Source organism: Oppia nitens, unplaced genomic scaffold, assembly GCF_028296485.1.
Source record: "Oppia nitens isolate AA-2021 unplaced genomic scaffold, nextdenovo-longstitch-racon4-pilon3 scaffold2_pilon_pilon_pilon, whole genome shotgun sequence".
Taxonomy (NCBI): domain Eukaryota; kingdom Metazoa; phylum Arthropoda; class Arachnida; order Sarcoptiformes; family Oppiidae; genus Oppia; species Oppia nitens.
This window is the reverse complement of record NW_026533210.1, coordinates 4,462,723-4,483,280: the sequence shown is the minus strand read 5'-3', so window position 1 is coordinate 4,483,280 and position 20,558 is coordinate 4,462,723. Positions and strand designations below refer to the sequence as shown.

Here is a 20,558-nt window from a genome sequence, read left to right as displayed (position 1 = left end):
GCGCGATATTATAGTTAATACTACTATATATATATTTTTTATTTTAAATTATTTGTATATACTGTACATTACGGTATATACACTTACAGTAATATACTGTAATGTATGTGTAAAGGGAATTGATAATGAATGACTGAATGAATGAAAGAATAATAATAATAATAATCAATGAAAACTGATTATTGAAATACAATGTCAAGGCTACCGGTGCGCTATATACTGGAGTAAGTGTACTATCTATGGGTATTGAAAGTACCTATTTATACACACATTCAATAACTTGGATATGTAGTGTAATAGTGATCTAATTTAAAAGTGTGTGGAGACTCCTTGTGCCCCACATCTAACAGTGACGGTAGCCTTGAATGCTTAGGAGTTCAGCGTTTGAACCACACATTGGCCTCGAAATGGTATAAAATGCTTTCAATGTCACCATTTATTGACTATCGTGTCATTGAATATACTTTCTAATGCCATACCGTTTCCTTCAATTCTATATATATAACTATTTTATATGCTATCGTAAGGTTATATTATATATATTGTATATGTATATACGGTAAGAGAGTCGGTATACGATATACTAATGTATTGAACAATACCAATATATTTGTAGGTAATATTTAACATATATCATTAACACATATATCTATTTTTCTCAATGACCTAACCTATTAAGTCTATAGTAGACTAGTCGGGTACACCTGATATCTTATTAGTATTGAAAATATAAAATATTAATATAATTTTTTATTACTAAAGACAAAGTTGTTTGTTAAATATAAATATTAATTACTAAATTATTAATATAATATATATAAATTATATATATATATACATAATATACATATATGTATATAACATAAACATATTATATATATACAGTACAGTATATAGAAAGAGTATATACGAGTATATATAACATAAAATAGTATCATACAGTATTGTATATAATGCTCTAAGTTCACTGGTGCAAATCGCCAGGGTTCATTATGTTATATAAATTATAATTATTGATATAAACTAATGATTAGATTAAACTAATTTTTAAAAGATTTATTTTCTTAAATAATTTTGCCAAAAAACAAACTTGTTTGTTTAGTATAATCGCAAGATAAATAAAATCAGATACTTTTTAATAAAACATACAAACAAACACACATACATATTACATACATATTACACACACACACACACACACACACACACACACACACACACACACACACACACACACACACACACACACACACACACACACACACACACACACACACACACACACACACACACACACACACACACACACACACACACACACACACACACACACACACACACACACACACACACACACACACACACACACACACACACACACACACACACACACACACACAATAAATTATTTATTAATAAGACAAGAATTATTTTTTAAAAATCAAAATATACAGTACTGTATTAAATTCTAACTGTAAAATGCAAAACTAAATAATATACTAAATTATTATTTTAATAATAATATTATACCAGTAATTATGCACAAATTATTTAATAAAATAAATATTTATAATGTGTATCACAAAATGTAAATTTCATTGCAGTATTTATTTTATAAAATAAGATAAATATATTTTGTTAGTTATTCTAAACAATGGACTCGTCTAGACATTTATCATTATATACTTTCAACAAATGCACCGGTATTTTACATATGGAATCGTCTAAAATAAATTACCGGTACATTGAAATAAATTTACAGCAAATTAGTTGATTAACTTTACAATAAACAAAATATATTATTCTAACTATAGTATTATTTTTTAATTTTTACTAATTTGTTCCAATTTTAAACTCAATTCAAAATTTAGAGTAAATAAATTATTAAAAAAAAATTATTTCCAGAGATTCAGTTAACGGTAAAAATTTTTGATTCAAACATAATGGGTATAAAAATATATAATAAAATCCCAAATTAAATAACAAGTGTCTCCAAGTTTTATAGTTTAAAAAAATCTTTTAATGAGAAATACAATCAAAAAAAAAACAAATGACAAAAAAGATAAGTTGTCTAATAGTGTGTTATATTATAAATAAAGTCCTTCAGGAGTTCCTTCTTTCTTGCGGTAGAGTACGTGCTCTTTGGCTTTCTTGAAGTCGTCGCCCAACACTTTCATACGGCGCTCGCGTAAGGCTAATAGACCGGCCTCTGTACAGATGGCTTTAATGTCGGCGCCGGACAGTTCATCTTTGGCCAGAACAAGGTCTTCGAAGTCAACATCATCGGCCAGAGTCATGCGTTGTGTGTGAATGTTAAATATACGACGTTTTGTCTTTTCGTCGGGCATCGGGAACTCAATTTTACGATCAATACGACCGGGTCTGATTAGGGCCGGATCTAATGTTTCAATTCTATTGGTGGCCATTATTACTTTAACATCACCGCGACTGTCGAAACCGTCCAATTGGTTCAACAACTCTAACATTGTTCGTTGAATTTCTCGTTCGCCGCCAGAATTGGAGTCATAACTATTAAAAAAAACAAAATAAAATATTAGACTAAAACATATTCACAATATGACATCAAATATTGACTGACCGTTTGGTACCGACGGCGTCAATCTCGTCGATAAACACAATGGCCGGCGCGTGTTCTTCGGCCACACGAAATAATTCGCGTACGAGTTTCGGTCCGTCACCCAAATACTTCTGAATGAGTTCGGAACCGACTACTCGCAAGAAGGTTGCAGATGTTTGATTGGCCACTGCTTTAGCTAACAGTGTTTTGCCTGTGCCGGGCGGGCCGTACAGAATAACACCTTTGGGCGGTTTGATACCCATTTCTTCGTAATATTCGGGATGAGTTAGCGGCAGTTCAACACTCTCTTTGATCTCTTGAATTTGTGTGTCGAGACCGCCAATATCGGCGTAGGTTTCTTGAGGCGCTTTCTCCAGTTTCATCACATTGACCATCGGATCCACATCATCGCTGAGAACACCGACAACGGCGTGCACTTTATGGTTCAATAAGACACAACAGTTAGGCTCTAACTGTTCCTTATCGACAAAAGATAAGATCGAGACATAATGCTCGGAGCCGACAGAAGTCGACACAATAGCGTGATTATCATCGATAATCTCTTCGAGGTTTCCCACAGACATCGGTGTCCCTAAAGTGGTAATCGACAGAAAATAAAATAATCAATCAATAAATTTATCGATAACTTCAAAGTCAAGTCGTCATCAAAACCTCTCAGATCATCCACTTTATTGCGTTCTTCATCAATATTATCTTCTTTATCTGCCTTAGCATTGATGGTTGCGTTACAATTCTTGAGGAACTCTTCCTCCATAAGCAGCCAATCTTGGATGCGCTCCAACTTCAGAAGTTTAAGCCTACATCGTGTGTGTGGCGTAACCGCCGGCAACTTGGATGCACTGTCCGGTCCTTTACCACCCTTACGACGGCGACCGCGTATTGTCGGTACCGGCGGCGGTGCCGAGCGTTCCTTTTTCTGACCCTTCTTGTCCTTATCGCCGCCCGAACCGCCAGTTCCCGATCCACCCGAATGATGCTGACCCTACATATCAATGGACACACAATTTAATATCAGTTTTTAATTTCTTTTTCACCACAAGTTTGACAAATCATTGTCTGTTTGTTTGTATGTAATTCAATGAATGATAAAATTACAAATAGCTTACCATTGTTTGCAATAACAATAACTTCGGGAAACAGTCTTTTGTTTTGGTGTTGACCTCTCAGTAAGTGTCCGTAAATTCGGGTAAAAATTCAAACAATTGTTTATAAAAATTAGTTTTTGCTGTGAATTGAAGTCAAATAACAAAATCACTGAATCATTGCTCAAATCATTCAATTGTTTTCGTATATATTTATACATAAATTACGTCAAAAACTCATTTTTAAACAAAACTTTAATAAAAAAAGTATTTATTATACTTTTATACTGTAATTAATTTAAAATTAATTTAAACAATTTGTTTATTTATGTATTGAAAATTAAGCACAATTTTTATTAAAAATAAAACTTATAATATTTTTTTGTTATTATTGTATTTAAGTTATAAAAATGTTGTAAAAAATATTGTTATAAATAAAATTATAGTTTGATTTGGGGTATGATTTGTTTGTTTTGTTTTTTCTAAATATATGACTTTTATTTAAAAAAATACAATTGAATTTCAATAGTCTCCTAAATTAAATAAACAAAATGCTATTTTCCTTACAATTTTATTAAATATATTAATTGTTTAAAATATAATTTAGACATAAATTTATTATTACTTACTTTTTACATTAGATTAGATTAATGTAAACGTATTATTTGAATACATAATAATAAGAGATATGTTTTGTGTGTATTATATTAATATACTGTATATTTAGTGAGTGTTTGTATTGTTTGTTATTATATGTACTGTAAATGCAATGAAAAAGTAATTATTAAATACTTGTCATCAAAACAAACACATAATGAAAGTGTCGGCAAATTTCTGGACATTTGGACTACAATTAGCGGCAATACTATGTGTTATGCAATGTATTGTACGATGCGATGARTCGGCTTCGGGACAGTCTTCTTCGGCCACWARTGACCAGACAKTGGGCTCAGAAAAGAAAGTAAAGAAACTGCAGATCGGTGTCAAAAAACGGGTCGAAAACTGTGACCGCCGGACATCTAAGGGTGACATTGTTCACATACATTATAAGGTACGGCAGCCAACACCCGCTCATTGGCCACTTGATGGTCACTAATGATTTGGTTTTATTGTATTTTATATATTTAAAGGGCACTCTCTACGATACCGGTGCCGAGTTTGACAGCTCATACAAGAGAGGCCAGCCGTTGACATTTACGCTGGGWATGGGTCAGGTTATTGCCGGTTGGGATCAGGGACTACTGGGTATGTGTGCCGGCGAAAAACGCAAACTGGTTATACCGTCCGATTTGGCATACGGTGCGGCCGGTGCGCCGCCAACCATACCGGCCAATGCRGCCCTAGTATTTGAAGTCGAGTGCGTTAAGATTGAAAGCCGACGCAATGATCTGTGACCACTGTATGACAGGCCATTTGACTACTTTCCCCAATAAATACCGCAATTTTGTCCCATTTATTATAATAATACCTGTCATTTAAAATTTCACATTTTTTTAACTTTTATATTTATAGCTCAGAATATTTATTATGAAATTATAAACAATTTTTTAGTCATTAATAATAATATAATTATTATATTTATGTTTAAATGTGATTTAATTGTCATTAAAGTGTTTTGTATTTTTAAATTTTATTTTTCAAATTAATTTTTTTTATATCTAAATTCATGTTTTGTGATTTAATTGATATTATTTATAATTAAAATTATTTTTTTCTTGTAATAAATTATTGTTTTTAAGTACACTTTGATAATCATTAATTTTAATCAGATTTTATTAATTTATAAATATTTTATTAAACATGATTATTATACAACAAATTTTGATAGACTGAATCTATGCAAAACTAATTTTTAGTTAAAATTTTATTTGACACTAACTAGTATTTACATTAAATGAAAAATAATACAAAAAAATAATTTAAAAAATATCTATTAATTCTAATTAGAGATTACCGTAATTGAAAAAATTTAAAATTAATTTGGATTGTATTAAATATTTTTTTGGATTGTTTTTTGTTATTTTTAATATTGTAAAAAATGTTTTTTTTATATTTTTGGCGAATTATTATTATTACTACTATTAATAATCTCAGTATTACTACTAATATTATTAGTGTTATTACTATTATTTTCTGCGTTTTTGTCTGTTTTTTCGGGCTTTTCCGTTACGACCGCTGGACACGTATTGGGAGGACAAGTGGTTTCGGCAGGTAGTGCGACAACAGTATAATTGAGTGCATTGTTGCCTATGATTGTCGTGGCATTAGGTGTGACGGGATAGTAGACAAACTTATAGCCAGAGCACATGCCTATGAGGAATATTAACCCGAATATAACAAACGCGGCACTGGCTATGCCGGCCAACACTAATGCACTGACACTTAGATAGACACTGACGAACGTCTTTAACAGGAATCGAGACAAACACCATAGGGTTGCGCTTATGATGAACAGGGATGGGATGATTAGTAGACCGTAATTGAATATCGAGTCAATTGTCTCATTGCTGGCAAACGTATCGACCACTTCCACCCGTACCGGACTGTTCGGGTGTTGGCGATTGTGCTCCTCTTCAATACGTTTTGCCTGATCATCGTTTCGCCACCAGCTCAGGGAGTCCCACGGGTCACGCAATGGCCGATCGTCCTGTAAAATAACTGGCTGTACCCCATATTTAATTTAAATCAATTAATAATTTTTAAAAATTATTAAAATAATGTTTTATAATGCTATATAAGCTATTACAGATAGATATTGATTACATATTTATATCACAAAACTTATATCAAATAATTATTATAAATTAAATTATTATATTGTAGTTCAATGAACCAAAACAATTGATAAATAATTGATTTGTTTTTTAAAAAATCAATAAATTTTCTAATTTACTAATAAGTTTTATACAATATATGTATTAAAATTATAAACAAGCAATATCTAAACATTATATAAACAAATTTTAAATAAGATATCATTAAAAATAAATTATACTTCCGGAATATTCTATAGAGAATATTCTTTATTGTATAATATATAATAAGCAATACATAACGTATTATTCTATATACTATATAATATTAGATTACCATTTTAATAGTATGCTCCGTCATCATATAGATAATTAAATTATAAAAATGGCAATTATGACAATTGTCAAAAAATTATTAGTTGTAAATTAATAAATTAAATAATTTCATAAAAATCGCTGTTTTGTGCATTATTTAGACAACTATTTGGCCAAATATATAAACAAAATTGTTAAAAACATGATATTATTAAATAATAATATAAGGTTTATAGTAATCAATAACTATGTCTAGTGAATGGTGTCGTCAATTGGATGCCAACACAGACTCTGAGCTGATAGAGAGTGAGAGAAGTATTTTATCGATTAATTTCATTAAATCCCATTCCCATAGATCCCATAGGTTTCTATAGTAACGGACACATTCATAAAAATGTGATGGTGATGCTCAAATTTGAAATTTTTTTGTTGTTGAATACCAGTTGGCAATGCTAAACAAACATTTTTCAAAATTATATTCAATTTGATTAAATTGCATCAGATGTTATTATATTTTTTTTATTTATCTATTTATCTTTGTATTTCTATAACAAATAAATACTATAAAACTATTGAATTTTACAAAAAAACAAAACATTATATATTATAATATACTATATAAAATACGTTTATTACATCTAATAAATTAAAATTAATAAGTTTGTTTGAACAATATTTAAAAATTATATATTTGTATAAATTATTTAAGTAACACATTAGTTTATTATCAATATAACAATAATATATTTGATACATTAATCATGATTGCAAATTTATCTAAATATTAGATGAAATATTAGTCCTAAATGTAATACATAGTAAAACAATTTTTCAAAAAACACTTCAATAGCTATCAATATAAAGTATAATTAGCTGTTTATATATGTCAAACATTTGCATATTAATATTTTCCAGTATTGAATTACTATCTCTTTATATATATATATGTGTAAATAAAGTTTTTATTAAAATTTATGATTGCTTATATTGTAATTTTTATTATTATAGTTATTTATTGTGTGCTAAGCTAATGAATCAATATAAGTAAAATATAACAAAATAAATATTTTCTATGTCAACATTTCTATAAATATCGATGACAGCAATTTTTTTAATTATTTTTTAAAGTAATATACAAAACAATACAAAATCATTTGAAAAGTAATACAATTTATAAGAAATACTAAACATTTTTTTTAAATGTCAGTAATAGATACTAATAAACTTTAGAATTACATTTATTGTCATATAATTTAAGTAAAGATAATAAATATTTTTAAAGTATAAAGTTATAAATGCAATTTGATATAATTTACAAAATTACATTATTAAAAAATACATTTATATTTATCTCTACAAATAAATCTCGGGTATCTCCATCTAAGACTTTTGTATTCATACGTTATTGTTAGTCTCAATGACTATAAGACAGAGTATTTTTAACCAATATTTTATGATTATAAAGTGTTTTCTCAACTAAAGTAAGTTTTTATTTAAAATTATTAAATTATTATTCATAGAATATTAAGTTAACTAAATTTATTAATTATATTAATCTCAATAGCAGTTAATAATGTTTTGCAATACACCAATATGGGTAAATAAATTTTAGTATATGTTTATTTCTATATTTAAGTATATAWGTAAATATTTTAATAATATTTAATATTGATAAAGAATAATAATAATGAGTTTAATCAATTTTCAATTTTTAGAACCAGAGTATGACATGGGATAGTAATGTTCCCCAATTGACACAATGTTTCCAACAAACTATACTACCTATCATACCAATGATCATAATGTTATTTTTATTGCCATACGATTGGTATATTATAAATAAATCATTTAATCATTTTAAACCATTTAGCTATCATTGGAAATATATATTGCATTTGGTATTTAAAATTTAATTATTAGTAGTTAATTACAGTATTTAAAAAAAATTATTCAATTACTAATTTATAATTTTTATTATTTAATAGATAAGCTGTTGTTTGCTAAGTATTTTAACAATTATGAAACTTTCACATTATTTATATCTAAGTAATTACAACGAAATATTAATAAGTGATATGTTTGCAAATGTGATTCAATTGATCACATATTGTTTGGTTGGATATCATGTTATTGTGTTTCATCGATACGGATATCGACATCCGATTACAATACCTCTAATATGGTTGACCTCTCTATTATGTTCATTGATTAGTTTCTATCATTTATTTATTAACAATAATTATAAAATTCAAAATTATTTGCTAATTGTAAACTGTATGGAAGTATACTTTACATTTCAAGCACTAGTAATCTCATGTATGAACCAACCGTCCACCGAATTTGAACAGTTGGAGAGCGACTGTCACTTCAAATGTCCAATGAATGACTTCAATATATTTTCCCGTATATTCAGGATTTGGATGAGAAAGTTATTGAAAATTGGATATAAAACTGATACGGATTTAAAACAATATTTGCTACCACTTTGTGATTATGTTAGTTCTCGTGGTTCATATGAAGTATTTGAAAAAGCTAATCAAAAATATAATACAAATTCATTAGCAAATATAAGATTATTGCCATTGATTTTCTGGACGGCGTGGTTACCATACATTATATCAGCACTATTAAGAATGTTATGCATTGCCTCTAACTATAGTCAACCCTATATTTTAGGGAAACTCATTGATTATATWTCATATCGGGACAGTCAGTTATGGCACGGTATCTATTATGCTGTTATCTATTGTTTCTTCACATTATGCAGTCGCCTATCCTGGTCTCACAGTTTTAACTATTCAAGTCTAGCCTACTATAGAGTACAATCGGCTCTTACTTGTGCTCTCTATAATAAAATGCTTAGACTTAGTCCTATGTCTCGCAGAGAATACACAACTGGTATTTAAAAAATTATTATATTTAAGTATTTAATTATATTTAATGATTGATTGTTTAATATTTAGGTGATATCAATAACTTGATGGGTGTCGATGTATCAGAAATCTGTAGTTTCCTAAACATTATGACTAATTTATATGCCATTCCCATCAGCTTTAGTATAGGTATCTTTTTATTATGGCAACAATTGGGTCCGTCATCGATGACAATCATTGTGGTTATGCTGTTTGTCTGTCCATTTACAACATATGCTATGCGACGATACAGTTGTCTCCAGAAAGAGCAGATGTCATTGAAAGACAAACGAATGGCACAAATAAGTGAAATATTGAATAACATTAAATTATTGAAACTATTTGGTTGGGAAAAGCCATTTATGGAAAGATTGTCAAAAGTCCGGCGCCAAGAGTTATGGAAATTAGTTAAGGGAAAGGTATGGGACTGTTCAATATATGTGACATTTCTATCGCTTCCAATGTTTATCGCTGGCATAAGCTTTACGATGTTTACATTGGTTTCTGGACAACAATTTAATGCTAAAAATGCTTTCGTATCGCTTGCTGTTTATAATCTATTAAGAGGACCGCTAACTATGTAAGCAATTATTAAATTTATAAGTTTTGATAGTTATCTAAATATTAAATTTATTTCTGACATTATTTGTATACTTCAATATAGGTTTCCAATAACCATAACATATCTGTTGAAAGCAATTGTTTCATTCAGAAGAATCAGAAAGTTTTTGAGTTCTGAAGAATTAGATAATTATAATAACTGTAATGATAATTGTGTCGATAGTATTCATGACAATGAATGTGTGGTTTCTATACATAATAGTTCATTTGGTTGGAGTAGTGATGACGAACCCATACTTAAAGATATTCAAATTAATATTAAAAAGGGATCATTGGTTGCAATTGTTGGGAGAGTGGGAGCCGGAAAGTCATCACTACTATCATCACTGATGGGTGATATGTATTGTATGAGTGGTAACCAACCAAAAATAAATGGATCCGTTGCTTATGTGCCACAAACGGCATGGATTCAAAACATGACTTTAAGAAATAATATAGTGTTTGTCTCTGAATTTGAATCGACAAAATATGAGAGAGTAATCACTGCCTGTGCTCTCAAAACAGATTTTGATTTATTACCGGCGCGTGATTTGTCTGAAATCGGAGAAAAGGGAATCAATTTAAGTGGCGGACAAAAACATAGAGTGAGTTTAGCCCGAGCTGTATATCAGGACACAGATGTGTATCTATTGGACGACCCATTGGCCGCTGTGGACGCACACGTGGCTCAACACTTATTCCAACACGTGATCGGACCAAAAGGATTGTTGAGACGAAAAACTCGACTTTTGGCTACACATAACATACACTTTCTCAAAGATACTGATTATATAATAGTTATGAGCGACGGACGTATTCTGGATTCCGGCACTTATGATGAGTTGTCCGATAGAAGTATGCTTTCGGAACAGATTCTCAAGAATAGTGACGACAATAAATCAATTACTAGTGAGGATCGTGTGTCACAAATAAGTTCTTCAAAAGTTAAAAGAAAGTTATCGAAACAGACTTCTAATATAAGYCATATATCTAGTGATATAAATGATAATAAAGAACCCATCGGTCAAAACCTTATCGATGAAGAGTACCAACAGTTTGGTAGTGTTAAACATACCGTTTATTTGGATTACATTTTTCGCTGTGGTTTATGGCTATCACTACTTGAATGTATATTATGTTTGCTATACAATGTCGCACAAGTTGGTGGTAACTATTGGTTAACCATTTGGACATCAAATAACTCTACAGAAATTGAGACAACATCTGATAAAACCTATTATCTGTCTATTTATTTGACATTTTTCTTGTTAAACGCTCTGTTTGTTACCTGTTCACAGTTAACAGTCACACTATGTAACTATAAATCGTCGACAATCCTCCACAAAGACATACTGTTCTGTGTATTGAGGACTCCGTTGTCTTTCTTCGACACCACACCTTTGGGTCGGATTATCAATCGTTTTAATCGTGACTTAGATATGATTGACGATAGAATACCCAACTGTTTACAAGAATTTATTCATCAATCGTTATATAATATTTTGATTTTGATTATCATTATCTATTCAAATGCTTATATGATTATATTGATTGCAATAATTATGTTGGTTTATTTTTTCTTATACGTAAGTAATAATAATAATAATAAATTTCCATTTGATTTTTTTGTTGTTGATATTTATTTTAATAATATCAATATTTTTTAAAAAGCGATTATATCTGTGGACATCGCGACAATTGAATCGTTTGAATTCAATCACCCGATCGCCGATTTATAGTCATTTTAATGAAAGCATTTCGGGTGCCGTTTCTATACGTGTCTATCGCGTCCAACAATTGTTTGTCAAAAGACTGCAAAAACTAATTGATATAAACATTAACGTCGAGCGACACAAATATTCAGCACAGATGTGGTATAAAATTTAAAACAACAAAATTTAAAACTGATTTCAAATTTATTTATTTTCATATAATTTTTATAGGATTGAAATCTGGATAGCAATCATTGGTATTGCTATTACATTTTCGACAGCACTGTTGATTGTCTTACAAAAAGACAACATATCTCCCGGTTTGGCAGGTTTTGTGCTTATGTATACATTTACTATGGTTAACAACATTTCATGGTTTCTCAAAATGACCGCTGAATTGGAAACACAAATGGTTTCTGTTGAAAGAGTCAGAGAGTATTCACAATTGAATAGTGAAAGTGAATGGGAATCAAGTGATAGTAACAAACCTTTGGATAACTGGCCCACAAAAGCTTGGATTGAATTCATAGACTATTCGGCTTCGTATAGACCAGAGTTGGAACCGGTACTCAAAAATATCAATTTTCGAGTGGAGTCGGGAGAGAAAGTAGGAATAGTTGGCCGAACCGGTGCCGGGAAATCATCGATAACTTTGGCACTGTTTAGAATAATTGAACCGAAAACCGGTCAAATTATAATCGATGGAATTGATATCACAAAAATAGGATTACATGATTTGCGATCCAAACTAACAATTATACCACAAGAACCAAATCTATTTGCTGGAACTCTTAGACTTAATTTGGATCCATTTGAAGAATATTCAGACCAACAAATGTGGACAGCATTGGAAAGGTCACACTTAAAGGTAGGATTAGTTCTTATAATATTAAATAATAATAATTATTATTTATGTTTAAATTTTTAGGAATTTATATCTCAATCAAGTGATGGTTTATTGTATGAGATAGAAGAAGGCGGTAACAACTTGAGTGCCGGTCAGAGACAACTCGTATGTCTGGCCAGAGCTCTGTTACGTAACACTCGTATCTTAATCCTCGACGAAGCGACCGCTGCCTGCGATCTGGAGACCGATCTATTGATACAATCGACTATTAAGGAAGAGTTCAGCGATTCAACAGTACTGACAATCGCTCATCGATTGAATACAGTATTGGATTACAATAAGATTATAGTATTGGATAACGGGATGATTAAGGAAATGGATTCACCAGACAATCTGCTCCGGGATTCCGATTCACTATTCTATAGTTTAGCCAAAGAATTTGGAATCGTTTGATTTAATTATAATTAATAATAATTTGTTAAAATTTACATTTAATTGAATGAACTTCAATATCTGTATCGCATTTATTTTAATAATAGTTGTAATTTTACGCGCAATTAAATTTGCAGTTAAAATAGTTGAAAATAAGACCAATTACTGCCTTTAATCTCTACACTCTCTTTATACTAATCTTAATAAAATAAATCTATTAAAAATTTATAGTTAATAATAGTATTGTTTACATAATATTTTACTATTAAAATAATATTGTATAATGTTATTTTAATTTAACATACTGTAACATTATATTTTTATCATATTATGATTTTTATTTACATTATTTATTACATTTATTTCTTATTTTTAACTCAAATAAAATATTAAAAACTGTTTATTAAATATAATTATAAATAAAACAAGAAATAATTAAAACGTTTTTGCTTTATCTATACTTMAAATAATTTTTTGTTAATATAGCTGTTTGTTTGTATTATATTCGTATTCATTGCGATTTTTTAAAAAAAACTTTAATTTGGTAATTTTTGATAAATAATAAGCTCATATAAATTCAGGGTTAAACCAATATATTATAGAATAATAATATTTATTACTTATAGATTAGACAAAAATTTATTTTAGTATATATAAATAGTTGTATTAAAGTTGAGAAAAGTTGAAATAAATCTTTTTAAAATACAATATTAAAAATTAAAACTTCAATGTTATATAAAATAGATAATACCTTAAAGATAATTCAAGGTTAATAAAGTACATTCACTTATTATACATTAATTATAAATTTATAATTGTGAGTTATATCAATTATATTTGGATGAATTTAGGTAAAATTGTATATAATATAATACATTCAATACACAGTACTGTAAATCAGTTATAATATAATTTTACAGTAAATGATTATTTATAATTAAAATAATAATAGTCTTAATTAATTTACATTCAATAAATTTTTTACAAATTTTAATTTTTAAATATTTTAGTTATTTATTTATAGATAATATGATAAGTTAAATTTATTTACTATACACTAATTCTATTGCAATTTTTGTAAATATTAGATGAAATGGTTAGTGCATAACATTAAATAAAATTTTTTATTCCGATAAAATTTTAATTGGTATTCAGTTTATACAGTATATTTATATAAAGCTGTGTAAATAATAAATAATTATTAATATTTATATATATTTGTTAACTTATAAAACATAAGTTATAATGCTATACGAAAATATAATATATGTTAATTTTTATACGATAGTGACAATCATTTTGTATATAAATAGGAATTAAGTATATAAATATTGTTTTTTAGTAACAATTTCATAAATACATTATACAATAATACTATATATRTATACTGTATAATAAAAGAGATTTTTATATTAATATAAATTTTTTATTAAATACATTATTATCAACATCTTATTAATTAATATATTATTGAAATTGATCTTGGTTCAAAAATGTTTTGCAATACACCAATTTGGGTATTACTAATAATATTTCTAAAAAAAACTTTTATTATAATTTAATTAATGACATATAAATTATTTACAGAATCAGAGTATGACATGGGATACTAATGTTCCCCAATTGACACAGTGTTTCATACAAACCATAATACCTGTCTTACCAATGATCATAATGTTATCTCTATTGCCATATGACTTATACACTGTCAACAAATCATTTAAATATTATAAACCAGTAAAAAATCACTGGAAATATATATTTTATTTAGTAAATATGTTTTATAATAGTTTCAAATAATTTATTAATTAAAACTMTTTAATTATCATTTAATTACAGACAACCTGTTATTTACTAATCATTTGTTCAATTAGTAAACTATCACATAATATATTTTTATTGGATAACAAAAACATATTAATAAGTGATTTATTTGCAAATGTAATTCAATTAGTCAAACATAGTTTTGTTACAATTTTTATGATTGTATTTCATCGATACGGATATCGACATCCGATATCAATACCCGTCCAATGGTTGACTAGTCTATTGTGTGCAACAATTAGTTTATATCATTTGTTTGTTAACAAAAATTATAATAACTATTTGTTTATAACAATTATAAACTGTGTTGAAATTGAACTAACAGTTCAAGCATTGATCATATCGTGTCTAAACCAACCGTCCAATGAGTTTCAACCATTGGATAACAACGAGTGTTATTTAAAGTGTTCAATGAATGACTTCAATGTATTTTCACGTATATTCAGGATTTGGATGAGAAAGTTATTGAAAGTTGGATATAAATCTGATGTCGATTTAAAAGACTATTTACTACCACTTTGTGATTATATAACTACTAAGAGATCATATGAAATATATGAATCTATAAATGAAAAATATAATCAAAAATCAAGATTATTACCAGAAATGCGTTTATTACCAATGATTTGGGGGATGGCGTGGTTGCCGTACATCATGTCTGCTGTCTTAAGATTATTAAGTATTTTCTCTAATTTTATTCAACCTTACATTTTGGGAAAACTTATTGATTTACTGTCCGATCGGAATAGTTATGTATGGCATGGCGTATGTTATTCAATAATTTATAGTATATTTACATTAATTGGTAAATTATGTATAGCACATAGCAATAACTATGCAAATCTAGTCTATTATAAAGTTCAATCGGCACTTACCTGTGCTTTATATAACAAAGTGTTTAAACTTAGTCCCGGCTCTCGCAGAGTATACACAACTGGTAATACATTAATAGTTAATTAATAGTTAATAGATTTTAATTAATAAATTGCTTAAATCATAGGTGAGATCAATAACTTATTAGGTGGTGATGTGACAGAGATTTGCAGATATTTTTATGCATTGACTAATTTATATGCAATACCAATAAGTTTTCTAATTGCTATTTATCTATTGTGGCAACAATTGGGTCCGTCATCGATGACACTCATTGCTATTATGCTATTTGTCGGTCCATTTACAACATATGTCGTGAAAAATATGAGTAATATTCATAAAGAAAAGATGTCATTGAAAGACAAACGAATGGCACAAATCAGTGAAATGTTAAATAATATTAAATTATTGAAACTATTTGGTTGGGAAAAGCCATTCATTGAGAGAGTTAGTAAAGTCCGGAGACAGGAGTTATGGAAATTAGTTTATTTAAATGTTTGGAACTGTATTATGTATATCACATTTAATTCACTTCCTATGATTATCGCTGGCCTAACCTTTACAGTCTATACATTAGCATCGGGACAGACATTAAGTGCAAAAAGTGCTTTTGTAACTCTCTCTGTATATAATCTATTGAGAAACCCATTGTCTGTGTATGTGATTGTATTATAAACATTGAAGTATTAGATAAATTAATTTTAGTTTATTTTGTCTTTGAATACTAGGTTTCCAAGAAGTATAACGTCTTCGATCAGAACTATTGTTTCATTCAGAAGAATCAGAAAGTTTTTGAGTTCTGAAGAATTGGATACTTCTAATGAATTTTATGATAATTGTATTAATAGTAATAATGACAAACAATTTGTGGTTTCATTAAATAACAGTTCATTTGGTTGGAATAGAGATGACGAACCCATTCTTAAAGATATTCAAATTAATATTAAAAAGGGATCATTGGTTGCAATTGTTGGGAGAGTTGGAGCAGGAAAGTCATCACTACTATCAGCACTGATGGGTGATATGTATTGTATGAGTGGTAATCAACCAAAAATGAATGGAACCGTTGCTTATGTGCCACAAACGGCATGGATTCAAAACATGACTTTAAGAGATAATATAGTTTTTGTCTCTGAATATGAATCGACAAAATATGAGAGAGTAGTTACTGCCTGTGCTCTCAAAACAGATTTTGATTTATTACCGGCGCGTGATTTGTCTGAAATCGGAGAAAAGGGAATCAATTTAAGTGGCGGACAAAAACATAGAGTGAGTTTAGCCCGAGCTGTATATCAGGACACAGATGTGTATCTATTGGACGACCCATTGGCTGCTGTGGACGCACACGTGGCTCAACACTTATTCCAACACGTGATCGGACCAAAAGGATTGTTGAGACGAAAAACTCGACTTTTGGCTACACATAACATACACTTTCTCAAAGATACTGATTATATAATAGTTGTGAGCGACGGACGTATTCTGGATTCCGGAACTTATGAAGAGTTGTCCGATAGAGAAATGCTTTCTGAAGAGATCTTTAAAACTAATGACAGTGTTGACAATAAATCACTTTCAACTGAAGATCGATTGTCACGAATGGGTTCTTCGGATCTCAAGAGAAGAGTATCCCGACAGACATCTATTTTAAGTAATATTTCTGGCGATAAAAATATTGAAAATAATGAAAAAATCGGTAATAATAAACTGATTGAAGAAGAAGAGCAACAGTTTGGTAGTATTAAGATAAGAGATTATTGGGATTATATTAATCGTTGTGGTCTATGGTTAACAATATTGTTATTAACATTTTGTTTCATATTTGATGGCACAGAATTTGGTGGCAGTTATTGGCTAACAATATGGACTTCACATAACACAACACAACTAAACACATCAATCTCTGATAATACCTATTATCTGTCCATTTATTTTGTTATTTTATTGATGAACACACTATTAATAAGTTGTGCACAATTAACAATAACAATATGTCGTTATAAGGCTTCAACTGTTTTCCATAGAGATCTGTTATATAGTGTATTGAGAACTCCGTTATCCTTCTTCGACACCACACCTTTGGGTCGAATTCTTAATCGGTTTAACAACGACTTCGATATGATTGACATCGATATACCCTATTGTTTGCAAGAATTTCTTATTGAATTTCTATATTGTTCGTTAATTTTGATTATTATTGCAATCATTAATCCTTATATGATTATATTAATGACAATTGCTTTTTTGATTTATGTTTACATATATGTAAGTACAGGACATTTTTAAATACATAATGTAATACTAAAAATACGTAATACTATTAATTAACTAAATTTCAATAGCGATTATTTTTGTGGACATCGCGACAATTGACTCGTTTGACTTCAATCACCCGATCGCCGATTTATAGTCATTTCAATGAATGCATTTCAGGTGCCGTTTCCATACGTGTCTATCGCGTCCAACAAATGTTTACCGAAAAACTGCAAAAACTAATTGATCTCAACATTAATGTTGAGAGACACGAGTTGTCATCAATTATGTGGTCTGTAAATAATAATATTTATATATATTATTTAATATTTATTTACAGTAAAATTTATATAAAAATTTATATATATTGAAATACAGGGTTGAAATTTGGGTCACAATTATCGGTATTCTGATTACATTTTTTACATCAATAATAATTGTTTTTAAAAAAGAGGACATAAATCCAAATTTGGCTGCTTTTGTATTGATGTATGCGTTTGATATCATTAATCACATCACTTGGGTTTTAAGGATAACAGCAGAATTAGAAACAGAAATGGTTTCCATTGAAAGAGTCAGAGAATATTCACAATTGAATAGTGAAAGTGAATGGGAATCAAGTGATAGTTACAAACCTATTAATAATTGGCCCACAAATGCATGGATTGAATTCGTAGACTATTCGACTTCGTATAGACCAGAGTTGGAACCGGTGCTCAAAAATATCAATTTTCGAGTTGAGTCGGGAGAGAAAGTAGGAATAGTTGGCCGAACCGGTGCCGGAAAATCATCGATAACTTTGGCACTATTTAGAATAATTGAACCGAAAACCGGTCAAATTATAATTGATGGCATTGATATCACACAAATAGGATTACATGATTTGCGATCTAAACTAACAATTATACCACAAGAACCCAATCTATTTGCTGGAACTCTTAGACTTAATTTGGATCCATTAGATGAMTATTCAGACCAACAATTGTGGACAGCATTGGAAAGGTCGCACTTGAAGGTAGGCTCCTATAATATTAACAGTAAACAATTACTGTATTATATTAATTTATTTTTAAATTAATAGGACTATATATCGCAATCAAGTGATGGTTTATTGTATGAGATAGAAGAAGGCGGTAATAACTTGAGTGCCGGTCAGAGACAACTCGTATGTCTGGCCAGAGCTCTGTTACGTAACACTCGTATCCTAATCCTCGACGAAGCGACCGCTGCCTGCGATCTGGAGACCGATCTATTGATTCAATCGACWATTAAGGAAGAGTTCAGYGATTCAACAGTACTGACAATCGCTCATCGATTGAATACAGTATTGGATTACAATAAGATTATAGTATTGGATAACGGGATGATTAAGGAAATGGATTCACCAGACAATCTGCTCCGGGATTCCGGTTCTATATTTTATAGTTTAGCCAAAGAATTTGGAATTGTTTGAATTGTTGTCAATTTATTAAATACTTTTTTTTGTTATTTTGTTTTTATTAAATAAATATATTTTTATCATTGAATTTTAGTAATTTAAATCTACTATAACTAAATTATAAAATAAAATAATTAAATTGAATTTTTTAAATATTATTTTCTATTTATTTTATATTAATTTAATATCAATTATATTAATTGCTAATTTTTCAAATCTATTTAATGTATATCTACTGTATACTACTATATAATTTGGTAATGCTTGTGTATATTACTTTTAATGTGTCGCGAGATTATTAATTTATTAAATAAAAACATATACAGTATACAGTATATACTGTTTATAATAAACTATTATTAAAACATGGATCTAAATAGTTAATTTATAAAACATAATTCAAGGTTAATAAAGTACATTCACGTTATATTTCAAGTTATATTGATTATCTTATGTATAATACGGTATTATGTAATACATATTATACTATACATTTACAGTAGTTTTAAATTCATAATTTATTACCATATAAGGAAATTATTTTTAGAACATAATACTAAATATTAGCATGATACATTTATTATTAAAGCAGGTGTATATAATTTTTGACATTAATAACATGACTAATCAATAAATTATTATATAAATAATCATTAATTTATAGTAATATACTTTTAATTTAATTTAATTAGAATTAATTTATATTAACTTTAATTTAAAAATCATATTATGAAAAATTGCGCTCAATTTTGAATTTGAAAAATTTTATTTAACCATATATGGTAATATGATAATTTAAGTTTTTATTTCGTATTTATATTACATGTTTTGTAAATATTAGATGAAATATTTACTGCATCATTAGATAAGCAATTTTCCAATACATCTAATTGATATTCAGTGTACTATATATATAAA

The 20,558-nt window shown here is 28.7% G+C and overlaps 4 protein-coding genes across 4 annotated transcripts; 3 read left to right on the top strand and 1 right to left on the bottom strand.

Moving 5' to 3' along the window:
- Nucleotides 1–1,981: 1,981 nt before the first annotated feature.
- LOC128956286 (26S proteasome regulatory subunit 4-like) lies at nt 1,982–3,892 on the bottom strand. Its single transcript, XM_054301982.1, has 4 exons — nt 3,706–3,892; nt 3,251–3,581; nt 2,600–3,170; nt 1,982–2,529 (listed from the first exon to the last, which is right to left on the bottom strand). Exons 1-4 carry the CDS (start codon nt 3,706–3,708, stop codon nt 2,088–2,090), a joined length of 1,347 nt encoding a protein of 448 aa, XP_054157957.1. The 5' UTR covers nt 3,709–3,892; the 3' UTR covers nt 1,982–2,087.
- A 512-nt stretch (nt 3,893–4,404) lies between these two features.
- On the top strand, nt 4,405–5,193 carry LOC128955302 (peptidyl-prolyl cis-trans isomerase FKBP2-like). The gene is made up of 2 exons (XM_054300963.1): nt 4,405–4,732; nt 4,812–5,193. The coding sequence occupies exons 1-2, from the start codon at nt 4,496–4,498 to the stop codon at nt 5,073–5,075; spliced, it is 501 nt and encodes a 166-aa protein (XP_054156938.1). The 5' UTR covers nt 4,405–4,495; the 3' UTR covers nt 5,076–5,193.
- A 3,129-nt stretch (nt 5,194–8,322) lies between these two features.
- On the top strand, nt 8,323–13,273 carry LOC128955747 (ATP-binding cassette sub-family C member 2-like). Its single transcript, XM_054301419.1, has 8 exons — nt 8,323–8,346; nt 8,465–8,577; nt 9,250–9,647; nt 9,713–10,241; nt 10,326–11,814; nt 11,933–12,135; nt 12,205–12,841; nt 12,902–13,273. The coding sequence occupies exons 1-8, from the start codon at nt 8,323–8,325 to the stop codon at nt 13,271–13,273; spliced, it is 3,765 nt and encodes a 1,254-aa protein (XP_054157394.1).
- Nucleotides 13,274–14,745: 1,472 nt separating this feature from the next.
- LOC128955746 (ATP-binding cassette sub-family C member 2-like) lies at nt 14,746–19,655 on the top strand. Its single transcript, XM_054301418.1, has 11 exons — nt 14,746–14,769; nt 14,840–14,846; nt 15,402–15,755; nt 15,897–16,013; nt 16,077–16,605; nt 16,678–17,612; nt 17,784–18,125; nt 18,174–18,214; nt 18,292–18,494; nt 18,581–19,217; nt 19,284–19,655. Exons 1-11 carry the CDS (start codon nt 14,746–14,748, stop codon nt 19,653–19,655), a joined length of 3,561 nt encoding a protein of 1,186 aa, XP_054157393.1.
- Nucleotides 19,656–20,558: the final 903 nt, after the last annotated feature.

Bases quoted from the DNA above. Each gene is read 5' to 3' on its own strand.
- LOC128956286 (XM_054301982.1), bottom strand. The intron at 3,171-3,250 runs GTTTTGATGACG...TTACCACTTTAG, and splicing joins TAAAGTGGATGATCTGAGAG to GGACACCGATGTCTGTGGGA. The intron at 2,530-2,599 runs GTCAGTCAATAT...TTTTTTTAATAG, and splicing joins GACGCCGTCGGTACCAAACG to TTATGACTCCAATTCTGGCG.